At 32.1% G+C, this 16,543-nt stretch overlaps 2 protein-coding genes across 3 annotated transcripts in view; one reads left to right on the forward strand and one right to left on the reverse strand.

The window, feature by feature from the left end:
* The window catches only part of LOC130629493 (uncharacterized), a 73,618-nt gene extending 69,252 nt beyond the window's left edge, over nucleotides 1-4,366 (reverse strand). For both annotated transcript variants that reach the window (XM_057442717.1, XM_057442716.1), the window contains exons 1-3: nucleotides 4,243-4,366; nucleotides 1,839-1,866; nucleotides 52-308 (exon numbers count right to left, since the gene is read on the reverse strand). The gene's annotated coding sequence lies outside the window, so the exon portion shown is untranslated. The remainder of the gene's footprint in view (nucleotides 1-51; nucleotides 309-1,838; nucleotides 1,867-4,242) is intronic.
* An 8,734-nt stretch (nucleotides 4,367-13,100) lies between these two features.
* Nucleotides 13,101-15,486, forward strand: LOC130629497 (uncharacterized). Its single transcript, XM_057442724.1, has 4 exons — nucleotides 13,101-13,176; nucleotides 13,257-13,566; nucleotides 13,749-13,845; nucleotides 14,256-15,486. The coding sequence occupies exons 2-4, from the start codon at nucleotides 13,495-13,497 to the stop codon at nucleotides 14,627-14,629; spliced, it is 543 nt and encodes a 180-aa protein (XP_057298707.1). The 5' UTR covers nucleotides 13,101-13,176; nucleotides 13,257-13,494; the 3' UTR covers nucleotides 14,630-15,486.
* Nucleotides 15,487-16,543: the final 1,057 nt, after the last annotated feature.

Here is a 16,543-nt window from a genome sequence, read left to right on the forward strand (position 1 = left end):
GTGCATATGTTAAAGAAAAACCAATGACTAAATTGTAATTGGAGTACTTACTGTCGACTACAAATAATTTTTGCTTTCCGTCAATATCAAGCAGTGCTATGGCAAGCTGTGCAATATAATGTATAGCTGCTCTGTACATCGTCAATACCAGTCTATTGTCTTTTCTCTCTTCACGGTAATCTGTTCCTTGCAATTCTATCATTGTATCGTCTTCTTCCTGTTTCATATTAATCGTTTGCACCCTTTGAAGATCTTCATTATGAAACTTAACAACAATATCTCCTTCTTTGTTTTTATACATCCAAAAACTAAAAATTAAACGCATAATTACAATTGGTTAGAGACTCCATCAAAAAATTACCCTTTTCAGAAATTAGTGCAATATCATAAAGAAAACCATAAATCCTTATTAATTTTATTAACCTAATAATAACCTGAGAAATACAACGCATTTAAAAATCATCCCCCCTCCCGTGTAATTTCTACAATTGTTGTCCGTTTGACTTGAAACTTACCACAACTGTTGTCCAGGTATAAATACCCAATTTGGTGAAAAAAAAATTGGCGACGTCAACATTTTTGGTGATGACGTCATCAAATTTAGTGACATATGGAAAAAAGCACTAACTTTGAACTTTGTTAACGATTTTGAATGCTATATAATTGAGATGAATTTAGTAACAATAATAATAGAAATACAAAATAATATAACAATATAAACTAAGAAGTCACATAAAGCTTCGGCATAATTCCAAAAAAATTGTTTTTGGAAAATAAAGCAAAATAAAAGTTCTTGAAAAGTTCTGAAAAATTTGAAGGTGTAATTATGAACACATAAAAAAGGTATAAAAAAAGTTTAAGAGCAGGGCCTAAATCAGCCCCGTCCCCCAGCACGAATAGTAAATGCAAATATGAATTTCACCTTCTCAAGTAAGTAATTAACAAACAACAAGTAAAGAACAGTTACGTCTGTAAAATAGAGAAATATAACAGTGGTCTAGAATTTTTGATACTTTCTTGGTCCAAGTTACAAAAGTTGCTTATGTGATTTCATGGAAGGGTAATTGACCAAGTAAATATTAAGTTTGCAAGTGCCATTTCTTCAATTAGACAATTAGAAATTCAACGTGCACTTACAACTTTGAGGCCAATTAACTTGAAAACGAGGTGGTGACGTCAGTCATTTTTTTACGGCGTGGGTAACTAGGGACACCTGGGACCAATTTGTGCAAATGTCTCAAACCTTGGTCCCTGAAACCGTTTCGGAACGAGTTGATCATGTCATCAAGAAACCGTTAACCCCAATATCTCTGCAAGTGTTTGTCAAAAATACACGATCCTATACATTTCCTTGATCAGTGTTTCAAGATCTATACGATGAAGACCAGTGGTATAGAAATTTCTTAATAAAATTTTTTAGTACTTTGGGGGTGACTTTGCTGACGCCAGCAAAATTTTAAAACGTATGTATCTCCTTCTCTGTTCCTTAAATATACATGTTTATATACCTCATTTTGATCAGAGTTCCAAGCTCTTTACGATAGATACTGCGTGTTAACAAACTTCTTAGAATAACTTTTTGTATAAAAAATTAAATGCTCATTTGTATTGGCTGGTTAAATTTGAAGTTAAGTCAATTCTTTATTTAAAATTGTGTCTCTCCAAATGCTTTTTAGGGGATAAATAAGCTGGAATAGTGAAGGCTTTATTACTTATATTTTAGAATTCTTAATACTTGGTTTAATACAAATAGGTTACTTAAAAAGAGTGTATGCGTAGATAAAAGTTACACGAGGCCAATAGTAATTAAAATATTATAAATATATTTAGCCATTTACCTGCAAGCAGACATCTTTGTCACAGGATCTACAAAAGAGAAAGACAATGTAAACAGTTGAAACCATAAGTAGAAAAATACAAGGTAAATTGGTTTAGATATATATGATCTTATTTGATAGACTAGTTATTAACCCACGTGCAAAAGCCAAAAAATATCGCCAGCACAACAAGTCGATAAATTTAAGTTATAGTAAGTTATAGTTTGAAGATTTCGTGTATGATGTAACATGACCTAATGGACACAAGGCTAATCTTATAGAGACTAGACAATAACACAATTTTAATTCTTTCTCTTATAAAAGAAAGAATTTAAATTTATTTGAATAATGTACAATGTGATGAAGTTGTGCTATTCATCACCATTTTTTATAAGAGTTAAGATTTTCTGTACATGTTTCTCGATCACTGTTTTTACGTCTATTTGAGCCTGTAGGTTCTTAGTGTTACAAGCTTGTAGAGTTGAGACTAATAACTAAATCCAGGTGACTCTATAAAATCCTTAATTTGTGGTTCAAAATCAAAATAAGTTTTTTTTTTTTTTATCTTGATGTTGATCTTGAAATATTTTTTATTATTGGAGCCTAATGATATTTTTATTTTTTAAGCCTGCTGATTTTTAGGGTAGAAAATTTCTTTGATTTGGTTAGTAAATTTCTGATTGAAGATAAAATTTAGGAACAATTGTATAAGAATAGCTATATCGGATGTGACATTTTCGTGTTACGTTGGAAGAATTCAATAGAACAGTTTTTTACTTCCTCAATTTTTTTAGGTAAAATTGTCAACATTATTCTTACTACAGATTAAGAATTAGTGATTAGTTGTTTTGATAGAAAAAAGAACTGGAATCCAGTGTCACGCCTCCTCCGCATTGTCTGCTTAAGCAATGGGACTTTGAATAGAAATTATCGTGTTGTGTTTTTTTCTCTTCATGTATCTCTATGGTTACTGCTAATAAATATTTTAAAAAAATGGTTAAATTAAAAAATTAAGTAGATTGTTTATACATCTAGACATACATCATAGAAACTAAAATGTGTTTGTTGACTTTCTTGATTGGAATGTTAATATTTTCACACTTTTGTTGAATTATGTTAAGCACATCACAAGACAAATATGACAGGAGTTTTGGACTTTGCACTTTGTATTTACATTTATAGTTTGCTTTTCTAACATATTCTAGGTCAGACAGTCATGTGATTTGACTTTTAGCCAATGGTTAGTGCATTGCGAGGAGAAAACTAGCCCTGTGGTCAAACAATGCAATAAGATCTTTAAGTAAAAGTCACAATATGTTTAGGTTAATGTTTTCCTTCAATGTAGCTAATGACATGCTGACTTGAAGAATATAAAATTCACATCCATTTTCTAAACATTTCATGCCGCAACAACATATTATTCATAACTACTCCGTTTTTGAAAAAATCAAAAAAACGCATTACAAAAGCAGGAATCACCACGTTGGATTTTTTTTACCAGAAAAAAGGAATAAAAACAGTTTAAATTTGATATTGTTTCTTTTTCGTTGTTGTTTTAGCCATTTTCAGCCTTCTTGTTCGTATAAAATTTGAAGGCTACTCAATGAGCTTATCAGAACTGAATCAAACATGACTCCTGAAGAAAAAATTACAATGAGGTCAAAATAAGCTGGATAATTGAACCACCATGGTATTCAGAATTAAATTAAAAGAAGTTAGCAAAACAAAGTTCTGAATTATTTAGATGTCCAGAAGGTCTAAAACTATGTATGTGAAACACACACTAAATGTGTAATATTTATTTCCATAATGATAAAGGTTAAAATCATATGCTATTCAAAAAAAAATTGCAATTCAGTTGCTAAGCAAATCAAAGAAAAAGTTTATTTCAAAACTTGTGGTCTTGGTTTTATGTTTTATCTCCTTTGTGCTGTTTTTATTTCATCCTATATAACCATGATCAAAGTCGCCTTGGTTGAAGAAAAAAAGACAAAGTAAAGAGGGCTGAAAAATACAAGGCGGTAAGACATTTCACAAAAACAAAACTTTTCATAAACTTTTTTTTTTAATGCTATATGCTGCAGCCTGTCTATTTAACTTATTTTATTAAATTAAAAAGGTATGACAATGCATCATTGTATGTGGTTTGCACAAATTGTGAACATTACGATAAACATAGTTTTTTAAACAACTAATGTACTAAACTAAAAGTACTGAAGCACACTTAAAATTATTTAGAATATTTACATTTGAGATATAAAGTATAGTTCTTACACAAGTAAAAAGCGTGTAATAACAAAATGTCGCATGCATTTTTTAAAGGGAGAAAAATTCTATTTTCTTAACACCAAAATTATGTTTGTTTCTTCTTGAGAGTCATACAGTAGACAGTAACAAAAATGTTTTGTTTACAAAGAAGCATTACCTTTTAACAATCAGTAAAAACGTCTTTCAATTTAAATCAATCTTTCAATCTTCCGTCTTTTTTTGTTAAAACTGAACTACTAGGTATCTAGCCTTTACGCGATTTCAAAACGCAATGAGAAGGCGTCGTGTTTTGCATGAGTTTTTCATCTAAATTTTGTCAAAACTGCGCATGCGCTATAGGCTTTGAAATAGGCGTTGTAGTTAAGTAGGCATGCGCGGTAGCATTGTGCGACAGTTCATGTGCTTGTGCGCATGCACAATAAGTTCTCTTTGTTTATTATGTTGGCACAAAAGTTCCGTGAGAGAAATTAAATTATATCTTAAACCTTTAGACTAAAATAAAATCAGTAAGTTCAATTTAACCTAAAAAAACATGAAGCGTCAATTACAGTAACGCCCTATTTTATTCCCGCCATACAACAACAGTTAAAAAATTGATAGAAGAATAGAAAAGTTAAAAAAAATCCGTCTTGGCAAGTCGTTACTAACGTCACAAAATGACTTATCTATCAATATTTGTCTACACAACATAAATGGTAGCTGCGAGAAGCTAAAGATGAATTTCTTGCGGAAATTTCACCTGGTAAATTTACGTGAATTTTGTATTGGCGTAAGACTAAAGTATAAAGAATTTATTATGAATTTAAATGGCGTTCAAACAGACGTATTCTTAGAGTATTGTAAATTAGCCAAGATAAAAAAATAAAATAAAAAAAACTCTGTATGAGGAGTTGATTACACTACAAAGAGTAATTGTGTGTATTTTTAACCATACATTTCGAAATAACTGTGAGAAAATAAAGGGAAAGCTCTACTCTCGTTAATCTTTTTCATTTTCTTAACATTAATATCTCATTTGCTAAGAATGGCGTTTAAACATACGTTTTTGAATATTGAAATTATCCAGGATAAAAAGACTAAAAAGAGTATGTATTTTCAACCATACATTTCGAAATAACTGTGAGAAAATAAAGTGAAAGTAAATAACAACTGTCGAAGTTCGACATTTTTTATGTCTTGACGTCAATGGTCACTTTGGCATGCTTCAAAGTCACGAACACAAAAGATTCGGTCCTGTAAGAGTACTTGTGTGTATTTCTAACCATACATTGCGAAATAACTGTGAGAAAATAAAGTGAAAGTAAATAACAACTGTCGAAGTTCGACATTTTTTATGTCTTGACGTCAATGGTCACTTTGGCATGCTTCAAAGTCACGAACACAAAAGATTCGGTCCTGTAAGAGTACTTGTGTGTATTTCTAACCATACATTGCGAAATAACTGTGAGAAAATAAAGTGAAAGTAAATAACAACTGTCGAAGTTCGACATTTTTTATGTCTTGACGTCAATGGTCTGCGTGTAGGTATTATCTTTAGAACTTTGTTAATTGCAAAGAAACTTGTGTCTGTTTTATGGTTTTGTATTTCCATTGATGTTATAAATGAGAGTTTAAGTTCGTCAGTACGCAATTAAGAATAAAAGTACTTAATTACTGGCCACTGTATGAGGTCAGCATGTCTGATAGATCTTTATCGATCTTCTCGTGTCAACCGCTAGATTTTTTAGGAGACTGTGTACATATAACACAATTTACACATAAACCAGTTAGACCGACTTTGATTCGCAGTGTGTTTCTTGTTTACATGGCTTTACACCACTTTCACTCACTGTGGGTGGCAATTCATTTTCGTCAAATTTTAAATTTTGATCAGTGCGCATGCTTCAAAGTCACGAACACAAAAGATTTGGTCCTGTAAGAGTTACCCCCGAAATTAAATTCAACCTAAAGTGAAACTTCATATAAACAGCCGCCCTTTTCACAGCCATGTGAAATTTTAATCCACTTCATATAAGCATCCTCTTAGACGTTATTCTACGACAGATCAAAAAGAACAGTATATACGAAAATAGAAAGATTTAATCTTAACAACTACGAAAACGAGGTCAAGCAACATATTTAGTTAAGACATAAGCAATACGACACCAGCAGACATTTATTATCAAATAGTAATCCAGTAACGCTATAAATGCCCCCATTAAATTATAATGTTTTGCGAGAAAATTCTGGAAATAGTGTTTTGTAATTGAAAAATTTTAGGACGTCAGCGGAGTGTCAGTGAATTCAAGCACCAGACAGTAACTAAAACAAAACAAAACCAAGGACATAGAGAGAGATATCTGGATTGTTGCATTTTTGTAAATGATGTACTTTTTAACGTTTTACCTTCTTTGTCTCGACATAATTTCAATTATAGGGAACGGGATAGGAAAATATATTCTTTTTTTCAGGTAACATGTGGTCTATGAAGATAGAAAAACAAACTTAAAAGTGAATACCGTTACATAGCAGTTTGACTATATTAAAAAGTAATAAAAAAAGTTTAATTTTAGGCATATTTGCACAGATCCAACGAAAGTAAATGGTTCTGTAAAAAAAACTGTCATTTCCGCAAAGGAAATATAATGAAATAAAAAAAAATATTGGGCCAAGTCAAGGAATATATAAATCATCATTGATCATCAAAATGAGAATTTTGAATCTCCACAAACATACCTGATATCTCGAAAAGTTAAGTTTTCAAGAGAAAGAATACTCCCACTCCTTTTTATATCAACAGTCTAAGATTTCGAAGTTCATCTAAGATTCTCTCATCTTTGGTGTTTTGTGAATAACTAATAGGGGATTCTTGCATGGTAACTAAACATTGTCTTGTAGCCAGCTTTAAATAAGTTATAAAACATCTTTCTTCGGGCAATAAAGCAGGAACTGTCAGAAGCGTGTGAACATAGCAATAACAGTAGGAACAGATGAATAGTGCATTTTAGTGAATCTATTAATACCTGAACTGTGGATTCACAAAACATTTGCGATACACGATGACGATTATAAATGATGACTCCATGGAAGTTATTTACATTCCTTGTAGGTATCCATCCTCTCATGAATTTTAAGCGTACACTTAAGTGCCGGAAAGTTCGTGCCTGTGTTTGAGCATCCAGCCGACACACTTAGTCAGAAAAGTATGTTCGTTGTTTTTTATACTGTCTTTTTTTAAATCTGATTTACTCGATGGCATCTATGCAGAAGCTTAACTTTTAACGACTGTTGAACATTGTCAATACAAACAAAAACTAGAAACATTTGGTCAAATAATTTACGTGGTTTTTTGCAATCAATATGGACACTAATCAAGCTTAAAAATGAGAAAGATGAGGCCTTATGGAGGTCGATGGTGGTGTTGAAGGTATATATTGCCGAACACGATAAGACTACATCTCCTACAGATGATCATACAAAAAGTGCTGCACATTATCATCTCATGACATATGTTGTAAAGAAACGTGCTGTGAAGGATGATTAAATGCTTAAAAAGGTAAGGTACAGAAAGAAAAAGATATAATGCACTTCATATGATAATATAGGGAGAGAATAAAGCAAAATAACAACAAATCTAAAACATTATAAGCCATGTTCTTTAACGTCACGTATTATAATTAAATTAAAGAATGGCATCAGATCATTTTGAGCCCAAACGCACGCCTGAACATTTTATTTTGGTTTCACTTAAGTTTAAATAGACAGAGATATGTGTTAAAAACAAATACGTATGTAAAAACAACAAATTCAAGACACTTCAACGCTTCCATTTGAAAATGACGTTTTTAAAAATTAATAATAGTAATAACGGTTATATTTTCAGAAAATAATTAGAAAAGTAACAGAAACAGAAAACAATGAAAAAAAGAGACAAGCAATAAAAGTTAATACAATAGATCGAGAAAAAAATGGTCGGCATGTTACTGTAGTAGTAGTAGCGTGGCTGGAATTAGACAGAATGGAGCAGTCTGAACGTATAAGCTTGCGTGCATGTTTGACACAATTGATGGATACAATACTGACTCGGAGGTCTCAATACACCTATTTCCATATCCATTTTACCGTGAATGGAAACGCTGTATTTTTAAAACGAGGCAAGTTTTACGAGTTCTGTAAGCAAACAGGCGCTCGCAGTGAAACAGTGCCTCCAGCTTCATAATTAAGTTGAATTTGAAATTATTTATGGATGGTTAAGTTCACAGTTTTTTCAGATGTGGTATTTAAGGTTGCTTTAGTGTTAAAACAAACTATTTCAAGCCCCAAACCGTCGTTATTTTTGGTGGCTAGCTGTAGCTATGCATATCTCAAGATTATGTGCCTTAGCATTTTCAGCTGAACGATGTGCATAAAATAATGTAAACTTTTTTCAGGAAATCAAAGCTCCTGAAAACCAATTACAATTGCTTAAAAAAGTTTAACTAGCATAGTCATATGTGGCAGTAGCTATTGGTGCTGACTTGCATGCAGGAAAGTAAGCTCGACAACATCAAGAACATAAGCAAGGATAAATAATCTGGAAAAATTAAATTATTACAACTGTTGGGTTCATTTGCAGAACACATGAGATTTGTCATGGAATATTATATCATGTCTTCTTCGTGTTCCGAAAAATGATGCCAGACTATATATCAGTTGCAACCTTAAAAACGTGATGTCAGCTGCTAAGTAACGTAATTGTGATTGTACCAATGTACTTGCAAAGTTAAATAGGGATTGCTTTTGTGGTCTTCGCCCTGAAACAGAAAATTAAAGGAAGCCCTTATTACCTGCGAATTATCTATGATGGAGGAAAAATGTTCATAAAAATGCATATAAATTCAACAGATCGTTTCTTAAATCATTTTTCGACTTGGGAAATAATCCATGAACGCACACCAGGTCTTGAAGCTTATTAAATGGTTTAATGGCCACCATCCATCCCACTGCAATCCAACAGCTCCTTCTCCTTGGCAGCGACTACTTTCTTACGGATAAAGGAAAATTATAACTAATTATAAACTTATAATCAGAACAATTGAAATTCAGCTTGGGAAGAGTTTTTGCTATCTCAGTTAAAAATTACAAGCTCTCTCAAATAAACGGTTATTTTGTGGAAAGGTGATAAGATGTTATAATACGACGGATTAAAAAGACGTCTAAGACTTAATTTACACTTCGCAGACTTCAAATCGTATAAACCACACATGCTTTATAAATAGGTGTATAATATTGTTTTTCCAACTACTTAACAAAGTAATTATAGGAATCCAAATGCTGAATCCGGTTAAGCAGGAAACAATGGAAAGCCGCAAATCTAAAATTCAACTTAACAAAGCAGAAACTTTGAATGATTATAGTTGCATGAAAGAATAATATAAATGGTGAATTGTTGTATTTCTATTAGCCATCTCTTTATGCATTAAGTCTCTATAATAATAGCCGTCGTCTGTCTGTCTCTGCGCGGACCCCCGCTGAGTTAGAAAATCATGTTACGGAAACACGAATATCAAATGCGATATATTTTTGTCCACTTTGTTGCCACGGGTAAGTTTAAAGGACGGGCGAACCCGTGGATATTTCCACGGGCAACGACTAGTGTCCAATATTAGTTCCGTTGAGTCCTTGCTTTACAAAAAGCCAAATAGAACATATTGTATGTGGCTTTTAAAAGACGCCGAATCCAGCTTGAGTTAGCACAACTCGCGAAGGTTCACTTAAGCAGTATGTGTACTTGATTTGAACCAACCTACTTTGGTCTCAATTGGTTTACAACGTCTGTATTGCTTTTCTGGAAAAAACATCCTTCGCCAACCGCAAACCCAGTACCAATAGTCTGTTTTATATGAGGACGAAAGACCAGCGATTTAAGGTTGGCCCTTTTTGAGTACAATCCTTATAGATAAATTTCATCAGATAAGCATATTTGTCGGATAAAACTTTCATCACATGCCAAATATTCCGTCAATTTTAACCGACGGATAATAGATTAGTTGCGGCGTGGTGAATTTTTTTCTTAAATGATTGGAAGTAACCTTGATGGTTGGAAGGAACCAGTGATGGTTGAAGTAACTCAATCGATGGTGATTAATAACTTAGAAATTTTCCTCTAATTCGGAATTTCAGTGATGGTTGCATTTTTATTAGCTGTGATATTTTTTTTTAACTTTCAAGTGTGGAGATTAGTTGTTTAATACACCTTTTTTGTCTACCGATATTCGAAGAGAGAAGTTTTACCGCTTGAAGTATCAATGGCTGCTAAAGAGTTGATTGACATCGACATGTGAGAATATGCATTCACAATTTTTCCCAACAATACGTTGGCTATACTTGTATAGTTTTATTCAATAGATGGAATGAAATAAATTCTCAGAGGTAATTTTTTTTGCATAAGTGGACGTATTTTTTCTATTGCCATGATATTCATGTGTATTTTGGGAATTAATTTTAATGTTACCGATGATACTTCTGAAATAGCAAAAACTAGTAGTGTGGTTGATGACAGTATTAGTATGACTGTGGAAGGTTGGTAATGATTATATGAAAATTTATTCAAAAAAATTGTGATGAAAACTTAAACGACATAAAAAAGCTGCGAGATTGTCTTCTTGACTAATGAACCTAGTTCCCAGGTGTTTTAATATTTATATATCTATATATGTATTTAGCACTAAAAATATTTCTGTATTTTATATGCTCTTCTGTACTGAAAAAGAAACAGTCAATTACGAGCTAGTATTCTAAGGTTTCTTTCGAAAAAATTCTTTCGGATTCATTGAAGTTCGATGACCTGTTTTGCGTTAGCAACGATAATAAACACGTGCTGAACATTCATTCTTCGCTCGGATAAGTTTGTGTTAGCTTTCTCAACGTTTCGTGTGTTTTTATGTTGTACGATGCAACAAATTTTCCCACATCTTCCGCACTAACTAGTCGACAATAAATATAAGCCTTGAACTTATTCACATCGCCCTCTATTCAATCAACTTTGTATTCTTTCTTCAAGGCATGCAAAAAGTTCTTCAGTATTTTTACCACCTCTGAACTGATTTTAAATCGCGTTTAAACAGGACAACGCATCTTCGTGATCAGCCACGTTCTTTTGTAATGATATGTTGCTTCTAACCATAAGGATTCATCCGAAATAATATCGGAATATCAGATTGACTTCCAAGTTACTTCTTATAATCGATTGAGTTACTTCCAACCATCAAAGTTACTTCCAACCATTTAAGGAAAAAAATCGCGGAGGCGTGACTTATTGTTTTGATTTTGCATCGAGAATAATGGATATGCACGCGCATGTGTGCAGGCAAAATATATAAACAGCATATCAGGTCGATTGATAATATCAAGGAAAAAAAACACTGACACTAAGATTGATAATGCCTGCTCTTATGCAAATTCCAATGAATTGTTAATCTTATGTCCCTAAAAATATATAATTAGCCTAAAAAAAATTTATATTATATTTTTCACAATTCTCCATTTTTTAGCTGCAAAAAAATAACATCGTTTTGAACACTGACACTGAAGTTGGGAATGTCTGCTTATAAAACAGAGAAGATAATAGTTAAGAAAAACCAATTCCTATGTATTTTTATTTTTATATTCCTATAAACATATAAATTAGCGTAAATAGCCAATTTGGCCTATGTGGACCTTCTTTTCTTGCCTGTCAGAATGCGCGCGCATATCCGAAACTTTGTAAACATTCACAATTCGTCTATTTTCTGACAAGATGATACACTAACATTTATATTGAACATAAAAAACCATTGACAACCATAGAGTCTTATGATTCCCAAATCAATGAAAATTAATACTTAATAAATCTTTATGATATAAACTCTAGAAGACATAAAAAATAAAAATATAACGGTCAAAATGTTGGCAAGGTAAGTAACTGTGAGGCTAGTCGTGTTAAAACCAAACGTTAATTCGTTGAAATGTTAAAAGGATTTATCTTTCAGAAGATTTTATATTTTATTTTTCACCATTCTCTATTTTTTAACTGCAAAACACATAAAACATACTTTTAAAATAAATACCATTATTTTCTTTCCACCTTTGAAGTTAAAGTTACCGAAAAAACAATAAAGCAGGTCGCACATAAATTAAAACACGTTTTAGCGAATTAATACAGAACGGATTTAACTGTTACCCCTGTACAAACCCTTTAAGCTCATTCTTAATACTCATTTGTCGTGCATGTAAACCCAGCTTTATAAACCCTTTAAGCCCTAAATACATTTTTGTCGTCCATGTAAACTATTTAAGACATTTTAACTTAATTGAGACTAAGAATTGCAAACTTATTATTCATACGATGTTAATATGCATTTTATGTATATTGAAAAATCATTGTATGATTACCTTTAATCCGCTTTTGAAAAAAACCTTTCAATTCACATTAGTTATAAATAATTATTATATACAGGCGGACTTCCACTTTCAAGTTTTTTGGCAGGAACGGAAACGGGAAAAAAATCACGTGATTTTTTCGATTTTTCGCAAAAAGGTCAATCAAATTCAACTTTTTCCCGAGAGCTTCCAGGATGGGAAATAGATTTCCAGTCAGATCCTGTCATTTTTGCTAACTCAGCAAAACAATAAATTCAAGAGCGTCACAGTACGAGTACGAAGACGATAACTTCACAGATAATTAGAACTCAACCGAAGATACCTTCGTTCAAGAAAACGAACAATATTTACGTGGTATTTCTGACGGTGATTTAATACTCAGTCCAATCTAGGATGCAACTGTTGTAAATGTATTAAAAGAAATCGAAAGTAAAAATAACGAAAAAATTGGGAAGTTGAACTGATCGAGGAAGTAAGAAACTATTCCTGTTTGTGGAATTTGACGAGACAAAAAGTGCCATAACTATAATAATTACAAAGTTAATTGGCTTAACTTTTGAAGAAAAGCCGTCATATTTGTTTACATTTTTTCCCCGCCATTTTATTTCAATGGATTTAATTAAATTTTACCGTTCCCGTCTGTCCTTATCCAGTTCCTGTTCCCGTCAAAAAACTTGGAAGTAGAAGTCCGCCTTAAGTTTCATCTGACAAGGTATGTCCGTAAGATTATTTCAATAAAGTTCCTATTGTTAAATTTGAACCTTACTTTGGCAACGTTATTCGCATTTTTAGAGCTACATTTTCGATTTCGTTTCTTTTAACTTGGTGTTACTTCTCACTTGGATACATAACACGTTTGCATTGTCGACGCCATGGAAATTTCTCCATCATTAAGTCAGATACAAGATTCAATGGCACTGTGGAAAAATCTCTAGACGGTGTGACAAGATCTGAATGTGTTTTATCGTGTCTAACATGCGATAGTTGCTCGTTTGTGAATTATCATCCAACGAATCTTGCGTGCGAGTTAATGAAAGCTGAAGGAAATGAAGTATTAGAAGTTGGATGGCAATTTTTGTCAACAAATTATGGAACGAGAAATGTAAGTGGTAATTGTAGCAATAGAGAGGAACAAGTTTGCTTTAACGAATACAACTAACAAAAAGAGTTTAAAACAAATTATTTACATCATAAAAAAGCTATTTTATACATGAATGCTTAAAATAATAATTTCCTGTCTCAATAAAAATTAACTCCTTGCAGCATAACTATTATTTTTCATAGAGGGGACCTGTTTGTCGATCATTCAGTCCATGCGAACTTACAGAAGCATGTGTTGATACCTGCTTTGAAGACGATCAAGTAGGATACCAGTGCATACGTAAGTACTATCTACATCGACTTCACACACCCTAAATGTTTAACACATACTTAAAAAAAAACACATTACAAAACATTATAAAATTTAAAAGAGGAAATATTTTTTTAATATATGTTACGAGGAAGATTTATATCTGTTTAACAGCGTCTGCATTTAAATTTTGATCTTTCGTATTATTTAAATATATTTTTTGTTGATCCCTTCATAATGTATACAGTTGTAGCAAAACAAAATCCCGTAAAGCAATGCTTTTACATAACGAAGAATTGTGTTTTTATGCCTGTTTAACAACTTTTTGCGAGCAACTTCTCTATTTTTGAAAATATTTTATCCATTTTTAATAGATATCAAAAATTAGTTTTTGCATTTAGCGTGTTCATAAAAATCAAACTGTCTTTTAAATTTTCCAGCCAATCAGTTTCAAAAAATACCTACTTTGTCTATGGCAGCATTTCCGATTCATTCTTCATACCCATTAACGAACCTGCAAGATGGGCATGATAGTACGTACGCTGGAACTTTCCATGACAGCACAAGTCACTTTAGACTTGACTTCGGTATGGTAAAATTCATTCGATTTATAACAATTCGTTTGGTAACGACTGTCAGGGAAGCTGTGATCACGGTTGATGATAAATTCTGTTCATGGGTACCAGAAGTAGCTGATGTCAATTTTGTTGTAGAATGCAATTCATTGTTATCAGGTCAACAAGTTGTCTTAACTCATCTGTATTCTTCGCAAGCGTTTTTGGTGAGCGAAATGCATTTTTACGGTGACGTTTAAAAGAATCAAATAAGAAACACATCATTAATAAGTGCACTTCTTCTGTTTACTGAAATCTTAAAGTTTTTTCTCAAATTTCATGGAACAGTATATTTTGTGATTGGTTGTTTTGGTCTGTTAAATAACAAGCAGAAGTATTTTCCATCTTTTGGTGATGCCAGTACGTGCTGGGCGCAAGAACAAATACTTTTATTTAATATAAAGAAGAATTAAATTACTTTGAGGTGTACAGTTATGTGTATCGATCATTGCTACTGTAGAAACTTGAACTATAGTTACTGCTTGAAGCTTGTCCAAAACAGAAGACCATTGGTAGAACAAATATTGTAAATATAAAATATTTCTTATGTAAGATTTTTTGAATAAAAATTGCCTTAGCTTGATTTTGATCCTAAGTATGCTACCACCCAAGAGAGTGTTCCGAAAAATAGTGGAAATATATCTGACATAACTTTAGGCAAGTGATGTATACAAAACTTAAAATAAAAACGATTACACGTTTTTTGAGAAATAAGTGCGGTTGCTTGCGTAAATCATTGTATTTGTTATACTCGGTAGTTTATTGTCCCATTCTAATTTATAAATCTCTACAAAGTCACAGGATGAGCTAATGATTCTTGGCGGTGTTCTTATCGTTGGGTTGGTAGGGAGAATGGTCAAGACATTACTCGTGTTCACTTCTTAACTTGCATATATTCTTCTTTAAAACTGGGGGAGGGAGAGGTCCCGTTGGAAAAATTTGTCTATATTTATTTGTAAATATTGTACTTCTTTTTAAATGGTTATCCTCTGTAAATATTCGTAAATAATAATAAAGAAAATAATAATAATAATAAGTATGCTCATCTATATTATAATACCCGTATACGTATCTGTCTGTCACGCAAAATGGTAGCTTAGCTGCGCAAGTAGCGAGACGCACGCAATATGCGGTATAACAAGGACGGGCGAACCCGTGGATTTATCCACGGTCTAACGACTATTTGTGTAATTTGTACATACGTCTTAAACATTGATGTTCTTAATCATCGATGTTCTGTCAAAAACGCCTTATCTTCGTCTCGGTACACAAAGAAACGGAGAAACTCATGTTGTATTATATTAAAATGGGGTTGTTTCAAATTTTATCTGACCTGTCTAAGAATAACAATTTTTACTTAAGTTATAAGACGCCTAAGTTAAGCAAAGAGTACAGTTTTTGAAAACACCGAAATGGCCCGTGACCTAAACGATTTTTCGAAATATTTTGTCAATTTTTAATAATTTACATCCTTAAGATAAGAAAAAAGTCCTATGATGAAATATCAGAGTGGTTAGCTGTCAAATATGTAAAAGCATTCAAGTTTCACTGCAGACTTCAAATGTGCGGTGAATTGTGAATAAGATTTGTGATTTACTGTGACATGAAATTTTTAGAAATCTTAAAACAAAAAAAGTCTCATAAACTACATCTGGGTCGTTTTTATTGTTAAGTTTTGGCTGGCGTGTTGTTTTTGCTTCGGTTTTTATTAAAATTATTTTATTTAAAAGACTATATAATTTCTACAAATATATTTTTTATAATAAATTAAAAAAAGTGAAGAGCGATTTTCCCTTTATTTTTCCTGCAACAAAAATTGCGACAGTGGCATATATTATTAATAATTATCATATAATTAATATAATATTAATAAATTTATTTTTAAGTCATTAAATATGTATCATTCTTTATTAAATGCAAGCTTTTGCTCAATTATGAAAGAAAGGGAGAAACTGATTTAATTTTGGACAATAATGTTTTTGATTGTATTATATTCCCGTCACAGGGATTATTTACTAATATATATCGACTTTGGAAACTCTTAATTTTTTAAAAGGTTAAAACTTGCGATGGTGTATATGTTTTTCGCACACAATTTACATCTTATTACAATC

This window comes from Hydractinia symbiolongicarpus, chromosome 2 (genome assembly GCF_029227915.1).
Source record: "Hydractinia symbiolongicarpus strain clone_291-10 chromosome 2, HSymV2.1, whole genome shotgun sequence".
Classification (NCBI taxonomy): Eukaryota; Metazoa; Cnidaria; class Hydrozoa; order Anthoathecata; family Hydractiniidae; genus Hydractinia; species Hydractinia symbiolongicarpus.